Below are 10,059 nucleotides of genomic sequence, written 5' to 3'. Positions count from 1 at the left end.
TTGAAGGTCTGATAGAACTCTGCACTAAACCCATCTGGTTCTGACTCTTTTTGGTTGGGAGACTATTAATGACTGCTTCTATTTCTTTAGGGGAAATAGGACTGTTTAGATCATTAATCTGATCCTGATTTAACGTTGGTACCTGGTATCTGTCTAGGAAATTGTCCATTTCATCCAGGTTTTCCAGTTTTGTTGAGTATAGGCTTTTGTAGTAGAATCTGATGATGTTTTGGATTTCCTCAGGTTCTCTTGTTATGTTTCCCTTTTCATTCTGAGTTTGTTAATTAGGATACTGTCCCTGTGCCCTCTAGTTAGTGTGGCTAAGGATTTATCTATCTTGTTGATTTTCTCAAAGAACCAGCTCTTGGTTTGGTTGATTCTTTGTATAGTTCTTTTTGTTTCCACTTGGTTGATTTCAGCCCTGAGTTTGATTATTTCCTGCCATCTACTCCTCTTGGTTGATTTCAGCCTTGAGTTTGATTATTTCCTGCTGTCTACTCCTCTTGGGTGAATTTGCTTCCTTTTGTTTTAGAGCTTCTAGATGTGCTATCAAGCTACTAGTGTATGTTTGTTCCAGCTTCTTTTTGGAGGCACTCAGAGCTGTGAGTTTTCCTCTTAGGAATGCTTTCATTGTATCTCATAAGTTTGGGTATGTTCTGGCTTCATTTTCATTAAACTCTAAAAATGTCTTTAATTTCTTTCTTTATTTCTTCCTTAACCAAGGTATCATTGAGTAGAGTGTTGTTCAGTTTCCACGTAAATGTTGGCTTTCTATTATTTATGTTGTTATTGAAGATCAGCCTTAGTCCATGGTGATATGATAGGATGCATGGGATAATGTCAATATTTTTGTATCAGTTGAGGCCTGTTTTATGACCAATTTTATGGTCAATTTTGGAGAAAATACCATGTTCTGAGAAGATGGTATATCCTTTTGTTTTAGGATAAAATGTTCTGTAGATATCTATTAAATCCATTTGTTTCATAACTTCTGTTATTTTCAATGTGTCTCTGTTTAGTTTCTGTTTCCAGGATCTGTCCACTGATGAGAGTGGGGTGTTGAAGTCTCCCATGCTTTGAGCTTTACTACAGTTTCCTTAATGAATGTGGCTACCATTGCATTTGGAGCATAGATATGCAGAATTGAGAGTTCATCTTGGAAGATTTTACCTTTGATGTGTATGAAGTGCCCCTCCTTGTCTTTTTTGATAACTTTGGGTTGGAAGTCAATTTTATTTGATAGTAGAATGGCTACTCCAGCTTGTTTCTTCAGAACATTTGCTTAGAAAATTGTTTTCCAGCCTTTTACTCTGAGGTAGTGTCTGTCTCTGTCCCTGAGGTAGGTTTCCTGTATGGAGCAAAATGTTGGTTCCTGTTTAAGTAGCCAGTCTGTTAATCTATGTCTTTTTATTGGGTAATTGAGCCCATTGATATTAAGAGATATTAAGGAAAAGTAATTATTGCTTCCTGTTATTTTTGTTGTCAGAGTTGGGGTTCTGTTCTTGTGGCTGTCTTCTTTTAGGGTTGTTGAAGGATTACTTTCTTGTTTTTTCTAGGGCGCAATTTCCATCCTTGTGTTGGTGTTTTCCCTTTATTATCCTTTGAAGGGCTGGATTTATGGAAAGATATTGAGTGTATTTGGTTTTGTCATGGAATACCTTGGTTTCTCCATCTATGGTAATTGAGAGTTTGGCTGGGTATAGTAGCCTGTGCTGTCATTTGTGTTCTCTTAGGGTCTGTATAACATCTGTCCAGGATCTTCTGGCTTTCATAGTCTCTGGTGAGAAGTCTGGTATAATTCTAATAGGTCCTTCTTGACCTTTTTCCCTAACTACTTTTAATATTCTATCTTTTTTTAGTGCATTTGTTGTTCTGATTATTATGTGTTAGGAGGAATTTCTTTTCTGGTCCAGTCTATTTGGAGTTCTGTAGGCTTCTTGTATGTTCATGGGCATCTCTTTCTTTAGGTTAGGGAAGTTTTCTTCTATAAGTTTGTTGAAGATATTTACTGGCCCTTTAAGTTGAAAATCTTCATTCTCATCTATACCTATTATCCTTAGGTTTGGTCTTCTCATTGTGTCCTGGATTTCCTGGATGTTTTGAGTTAGGATCTTTTTGCATTTTGCATTTTCTTTGATTGTTGTGTCCATGTTTTCTATGGAATCTTCTGCACCTGAGATTCTCTCTTCCATCTCTTGTATTCTGTTGCTGATGCTCGCATCTATGGATCCAGATTTCTTTCCTAGGGTTTCTATCTCCAGCGTTGCCTCAATTTGGGTTTTCTTTATTGTTCCTACTTCCATTTTTAGATCTTGGATGGTTTTGTTCAATTCCATCACCTGTTTGGTTGTGCTTTCCTGTTATTCTTTAAGGACTTCTACCTGTTTAGCAGTGTTCTCCTGTATTTCTTTAAGTGAGTTATCAATGACCTTCTTAAAATCCTCTACCAGCATCATGAGATATGATTTTTAAATCTGAATCTTGCTTTTTGGGTGTGTTGGGGTATCTAGGACTCACTGTGGTGGGCGTACTGGGTTCTGATGATGATAAGTGGTCTTGGTTTCTGTCAGTAAGATTCTTACGTTTGCCTTTTGCCATCTGGTATTCTTCAGTATTAGATGTTCTAGCTGTCTCTGGTTAGAGCTTGTTCCTCCTGTGATTCTTTAGCCTCTGTCAGCATTCCTGGGAGTCCAACTCTCTCCTGAGTCCCAGTGGTCAGAGCACTCTCTGTAGGCAAGTTCTCCTCTTGCAGGGAAGGTGCACAGAAGTCTGGAGCTCAGATCCACCTCTGAGTCCTGGGGTCAGAGCACTCCCTGGAGGCCAACTCTCCTCTGGTAGGGAAGGTCCCCAGGGTTCGGGGTCTCAGCTCTGTCTCCTGGCTGAGGATGAAGGCCCGAAGGGACCCTGTCCAAGAAGCTCTGTTGCTTCTGCCGTCCACATGCTCTCTTCGTAGACTGGTCTCAGTGATCCCAAGATCCTGGGTGTGCTAGGGCCTGCCGAGTTCACACTCAAGAATGTGTAGGGCTGGTGCTGACCGGAATGAACCCCAGCCACTTTTTGGGTGGGTTTCTTTTGTCCCTGTTCCTGCTGGCACAAGACCCTCTGGGATTTTTTTTGGAACAGATGTTTCGTTCTATTCACCAGTGATCTCAAGATCCTGGGTGTGCTAGGGTGCCTACAGCGTGGAGAGTCCTCTGGGGACCTTGTCACCCTCCACCAGGTTTGTGCCCAAGATATTCTGATTACTTTCATCCCCCTACCATACTTACTAGCCACCCACCTCTTCCCCACAAATCTTTCTCACATTTCTGTTAGTTTTATTGTGTGATTTGCTTAATTGAACTAGGGCCATGCCCATGACTGTGGGTTTGGAGCTATCTAATGGAACCTGTTGGAGTTTCTCCTAGGTATACAATTCAAAACAATATCTCCTCCTCTCCCAGAATGTCTAAGTAGCAAATATTTCAACAGTAAGAAGTAGAACCTCAATATCTCTTCACAGCAATGACTGACAGGGCCAGTCTTATACATTCCTAGTGCAGTAACCACAGCTGAGGGTTCATGATTGCAATTTTTGGGTAATGTCTGGAGAATGGCATTTCACCCCCGACTTCACCCTGCCTTCCAGGTCTACATTCTTTCTCCTCCCACTTCTATAATGTTCCCTGAGCCCTTTAAGGGGTGACATAAATGGTTTATTTAAGACTGGGTCCTCAACTGTATTTTAGTATCTTAGGCGTTATAAATCTCTGTCTTCACCACTATTCACTCACTGCAAAGAGAGACTTTCTGACTAAAGCTAGAAATGGCTTCTGCCTTTGGTATAAAACTAGAGATTTACTAGGCAGTTTGATACTATGTCAATTTCATTCAACAGTAGAAAGTTCTCCCTTCGGGCCTCTGGCCTTCCCAGGCATGGATTGTCTATTGCTTTTGCAGTACCAGGCATAGGCTAATTCCCTTCTGGAAAGAGAGCCTCCAATCCAGTCAGAGGGCAAATGGCTGAGCCAACAACCTCCCACTGTTGCTGAAATGGACACATCTTGCCAGGTGGACTGAGTTGGAGTTAGTAGACTTTACAGCTAGAAAAGACTGTTGGTGGCTACCAAAACATTTTCTTTGGGCCACTAGCATCACACCTGGTACTGGAAAGTCAGCCAGCTGAGAGAAGTTTCCTGCTCAGTTCCAGCCTGCCATCTTAGTGTCTTACAAGCAAGATGTATCTTCAGCAATAGGATTTATTCTCTGGTTCTAGTGGGCAACTAAGAGAACTGATATCAGACTTTTATTTGGGGGTCCTCTGGGACCTCCCTTACAGCAGCTCCTATGGAGATACACATCCCATACCCAGCACTGGGCACTTTGTTTAGTAACACAGTCCTTCTAGAAGCAGCATTGTCTGTCTGTGCAGTGTGTCTCCTTTCAGTATATTTGTGTATGCATGTGCACATGTATATTTGCATATGTGTGTGCAAGTGCATATGTGTGGGTATGTGCACATAAGCATGTGTGCATGTGTATGTGTGTGTATGTGTGTATGTGTATATGTTAATTGGGTTTACATGATAGTAAGTTCTATTTGTCTGTTTCAGTTTGGTTAATCCCCCCACCCTCTCTTCCATCAGATCCCCCTACCCCAGTCCCTACTTAAACTTTCCCACCCTAGAATTCTTTCTACTTTCCTCTCTACCTGTGTTCTGTCCCTCTTCTTTTATGGCCTCATGCCTACCAATGCCCCTAGTTTTGTATACATACACATACTTCTGCTACAATGAAAGAAAATAATTGGGGAAGATGAATAAGTGTAGCTACTTGATTTTTCAGCCTTTGAATAGATTATTTTTTCATTAAATTATTTTTTCTGAAAAAGAAAAGGTTAACTTTTCTTTAGATTATTCCCCTGAAAGAGGATAAACAGTAAACTGTGGTCATTGTCTTGAGAGAATTCCATAGTGTTGCCTAATCTTTACATCTTAAGGGAAACTGAAATCTGGATTTAAAGATTTCCATTTTTCACTGTTGACATCTACTCAAATTGTTAGCAAATACTATGCTATGTATTGAGCCAAATGTAGCATGCCTACACTTAACTGAGAGAAGACCAGTTTCTGATTGCTAATTTAGGACCTTATGGACCAGCTATATTCACGGCCTGGTACAACACGCTTCTAACAATGGCCCTTCCTCGTTACAAGAAATCTCGTGTTTGGAATATACTGTAGGACCATGTCCAGAATTCTGGAACAGTTAAGGATGTTCATGATTGGTAGCAGCGACCACTCTCAATCACTTGCTGTGTGTCAGTTACCATTTCAAGTGGGAGCGTGATGTCAGTGCACTTAGTGAAATACTGTCCATTGTTCTCCTGATTGAAGTATAGAGAGAAGGAGGATGCCTTGTACCAAGGACATACAGCTCAGTGAGAGCTAAAGCCGCACATAGCCCTGAACGCACCAGGCTGCTCAACTTAGTCTACAGTGTGAGGTTCAAGTGATTCTCCTGCCTCAGCCCCCTAAGTAGCTGCATGCAAGCATTCCTTCCGTTCTGTGTAACTAAAGGGTTCTTTACATTCCCCTAGTACATGAGCAAGCAGTCTCTGCTCCTAAATCTGTCTTGTCTGCTCAGTACGGGGGGTAAGAACTCCCTCAGAGGACTTGGAGAGGTGAGATGATGCTTCTAACATGCTTCTCAAACAGTAAACCCTCAGCTTGCTTTGAAAAGTACTAGGAAAATGAGGAGGACACTGGGCTTTTGGAAGTTTTACACACTGTTTTGTGTTAGGCTTCAACTGCCATATGCTTTATCCAGGTATCAGACAGTTTATGTTTTAAGCAGACTCCATAGAATGGAGAAAAACTTTAAAGTAATCTAATGCTAATATTGAGAGACATACTTAATGTATATATAGGACTATCACAATTGAACCTATGATTTATTTAATTACTGTATGCCAATGGAACAGTTGACTTAACATCACTTTGAATACAGCGTGCTTTAAACAGATTATGCCATCCTGAAGCACTGGGGCGCAGGGCCATGAGCTTAGGCTGAGTTTAAGTTCAGGTTTCACAGGATTTCCACTTTAGTGAAGGTTAATAATTACAGCGAAGGATTTGTGATGGCTTGTCTAGTGAGCGTTACCATTCCAGCTGCTATAAGCAGTGACGTGCTTTATCTTATACCCACCTATAAGCATTAGCACTGTCCCCATTTTATTAATTAGCACAGAGGTGAGGTAAGCTAACCATGAACATTTATACTACTACAACGTCTGCTCTCCATACCTGAATTCTTCTGTCCTTAAAATAGGGATGAAACCACTTCAAAGTGTTGTTTTTGCTAAGAGCACAATGAGATAATGCATATAAGATGCTGGGCATCATGAGTGAACACTGGGTGCTCAATAAGGATGCTTTGAAAATACCTTATAGTGTGGGCGCTCAGTTATGCCTTGGTGAAAAACTCAGATTTTTCTATGATGCTCTACATCAATAATAAATATTACTCAGGGTTGTGATGCTCCTTACTAGAAATGTGTGTGCAGCCATGTCAAGAAAAATGCAAAGTGAAGAATAACCTTTTTTATTTTGTGTGAAAATATTCTTGTTTCATCAGCACGGATATTCCACAGTTGACGTCTGATTTGCCTATCTTCTAGGTAGTTAGGTTTCATGGTGGAGCCCTTCCTGCCTATGTTGTATCTAGCATCCTTCTTGCTTATGGAGGACAGTTATACTCTCTCCTCTCAACAGGTAAAAATGCTCATGCCTTAAAAGTTAATGCTGTTTTAAATCTTACAGTAGAGACATTTAGTTTCATGTCATTTTCCCTTGCTGATTTTGTTTGGTTTGATTTTGTCAGTACTAGAGAGCAAAGCTAGTACCCTGTGTGGTCATATTTAATGAAGCTATGATGAATTAGAAAGCATAATAAGGAAGTTCTTAGAATTAACTACCACCTTGGAAATGCCAGAATAGCGTGTGATTTTGTGACCAGTCTTCTCTGTCTCTTTTCAGTTCCTTCAGTACTTTGGTCTTTAAAAGGAACAAAAGTTACTATATACATTAAAAATAACCCATAAGGATGAGGAAGAGGAGAAAGCAAGGGAGATAGGAAAGGAGGTAGGAAGGAAAGAACCAAAAAGAATGGGAGCAGCGGGACAGAAGAGAGGGTTAGTGGTGGCCTGCCAGTGTCAAAGGATCTTAGTGTTGGGTGCTTTTCAGGTAAGATCCACACACTGCAGCTTGGCGTTAGGTTTCATCATTAAGTTCCACACCTACAGTTTCCCACCATCCCACCACTCCCCCTTGTAATTTAGTGAAAACATTGTGTGCTTTTGTGTTGCTCATAGCTTAGATTCCGCTGATCAGGCCCCCATGAGGGACCTGTTCTTCTGTTTTCAAACACATGTTGGTAATTAAGGCTGTGGACTTAGAGTTTCTTCTCGACCACACCCTTTCCTCTTGATGCTAAGATGCTTGTGTTGATAAACTTGCAGTGTGCGTGCACTTGATAATCTTGCTTGCCTCCCTAGTTTACCCCGTTCTTCCTCCCCATCCTCTCTCCTCTTCCATCCCTTCTCTTCCTTTCCTCCCATATCTCACCTGTTTCTCTCCTCCTCCATGCCCCTGCCTTCCCCTTTCTCCTAGTTTTTGAGGCAATGCTCTATTGCTACTTTTTAAAAGTCTTAATGTGGCAAAAGACAAAAGAGTCCACAGAAGTCAGCTTCCCAGAGTCAGCAAAGGGAAGAGCAGATCTAGAATATGGCTTCCCAGCAGGCCAAGCTTTGGCTCAGCTTGAACAGTAGTCAGAGGAGGTAGGAGATGGGGAAAGAGTGGGGCCAAGCTGTGGAATGTCAGGAATCCTCATCATGTCTATGGACCAAATCATTTTCTAACTACTCAGTTCTTTAAATGACCTGCACAAAACTTCAGTGCCCTTTAATAGTCTTTCTGTTAATGTTTAATCCATTAATTCTCATGGTGGATTTTTCAAGTACAGTATGTTATAATTGATTTTCCGCACTAAGCTCCCCTTCCACCCTTTGTGCTCTCCGTTTGTGTCATGTGTCCCTGTGTAGCCTGTCCCTAGATGTGTTCCCTATCTCCTCTTCAACTTTTCACTCTTTCTTGGTCTCCTTTGTATTAGGATGGACTCTGGTTTGCACCCACTTATATGCATACATACATGCATTGCAAACCAAGTTCAGCATTTAGAGAGAACATGAAACTGTTGCCTTCTGAGTTTCATACATACTCGTTTAATTGTGGGGCTATTCTGGCAGTATGGCATCAGCCAGATTTTAGTATGTTTGTTCCACTTTGGAAAGAGACACTCCATACTGCTTTGTTCTAACAGACTGACAGTTGATTTTTAATCACAGATATGCTGGATTAGACCCTAGGGATATTTGAAACTAGCTGTTCTAGAACAAATGCAGAGGTAGTCATGCAGCAAGCATGTGAAAATCATGTCACCTGTAGATTGTACCCACTAGAATGAGTATAGTAAAATGATAGTTATGGGATATTAAGGAAACAGAGAAATTGGAACCTTCACATGCAACTGTAGGAAACAGCTTAGCAGTTCCTCAAATGGATGAACAGTTACTGTGTAACTCAGCCCCTCTCTTCCTAGGAACTTACCTAAGAGAACCGAAAGCTTTCACCCACATAGCCAAGTACACAGATGTCCACAGTAGTACTATTCATGAGCAAAGCAGTTGCTAAAAAGATCTGAAGGGCTGATGGTGTCACCCAGTGGTAGATAGAACACTTGCCTGGTGTGCACAAAGCCCTCCCTAGTGTGATCAAAATACATTCTATATATGTTCAAGTGTGGTTGAGTCTTGGCAAGTATTGAATGAAAGAAGCTAGTCACCCAGACCATGCATTATATGATTACATTTATATTACATGGGCAGGATAGGAATATCTATCATGACAAAAGGAAGATTAGCGATTACCAAACAGCGGCAAAATTAAAAGTAATTTCTTTTGTGTCATGAAAATGTTCTAAGACTGACTGTAGTGATGGATGTAAAACCAAATATATTAAAAGTCATTGAATTTATGGACTTCAAACGGATGGACTGTATGGCATAAGAATTATATCTCAATAATAATATTAAAATCACTTATTGATATTTATAAAAATAACAGATGTGAAGCCCTGGCTTTGACACCCTAGATTTGCTTAACAGGTGACTAGATGTGTGGATTGCAGTGAACCTTCCAAGAGAACCGTCTTTGGTAAAGCTATAGACCCTTGCAGTTTGGGGGTAAAATGTTATTCTTTTGTTAGATGTTACTGTTGGAATTGTGAGATAAAGTATCATTGTTTAATTACTGTGAATTTTTGTTGCACACAAATGATTTTCTTTAATCACCAGGTTATTGCTTAGAATATTCTACCATATTGGATAAAGAAGCCAAACCATACAAAGTTGACCCATTTGTAATTATGATTAAGTTTTTGTTGGGGTAAGTTTTATTATCTGTGATAATTTTGTTTATAAAATAATTATGTTTGATTTCATAATGTAGTATGAACTTTCGTCTATATTTGGCGATTGATACACTTTATTAATTTGAATTTTCTTTTACGAAAAGGCCCAATATGTCTATTCTCAGTAGTGAAATCATTTCAGAAGTAATTATAGATCATTCCAAATAGCTGTTGACTTCCTGACTTTAAGCTGCTAAGCACTGTATTAGTTGAGGTAGGGATTGATTGATAGGAGTAAGGAGCACCCAGATACATAATGCTTAGTCGACTCTCTTGGAGGCTAAGTTACTTGTTTTGTTCATTAGAATTAAGAACCAAGGACTGAGACAGTCACTTGGTGGGTGTACTGGCTAGTTTTGTGTCAACTTGACACAGGCTGGAGTTATCACAGAGAAAGGAGCTTCAGTTGGGGAAATGCCTCCATGAGATCCAACTATAAGGCATTTTCTCAATTAGTGATCAAGGTGGGAGGTACCCTTGTGGGTGGGACCATCTCTGGGCTGGTAGTCTTGGTTCTATAAGAGAGCAGGCTGAGCAAGCCAGGGGAGGCAA

General features: G+C 40.4%; 1 protein-coding gene across 1 annotated transcript in view; it reads left to right on the top strand.

Moving 5' to 3' along the window:
- Positions 1–10,059, top strand: part of Pgap1 (post-GPI attachment to proteins 1) — an 82,316-nt gene that overhangs the window by 57,026 nt on the left and 15,231 nt on the right. The window contains exons 20-21 of the mRNA XM_021162705.2: positions 6,659–6,752; positions 9,392–9,482. Coding sequence (XP_021018364.1) covers positions 6,659–6,752; positions 9,392–9,482 — 185 coding nt within the window. The remainder of the gene's footprint in view (positions 1–6,658; positions 6,753–9,391; positions 9,483–10,059) is intronic.

This window comes from Mus caroli, chromosome 1 (genome assembly GCF_900094665.2).
Source record: "Mus caroli chromosome 1, CAROLI_EIJ_v1.1, whole genome shotgun sequence".
Classification (NCBI taxonomy): Eukaryota; Metazoa; Chordata; class Mammalia; order Rodentia; family Muridae; genus Mus; species Mus caroli.
The sequence above is the reverse complement of the archived record's forward strand: the minus strand, read 5'-3'. Positions and strand labels throughout refer to the sequence as shown.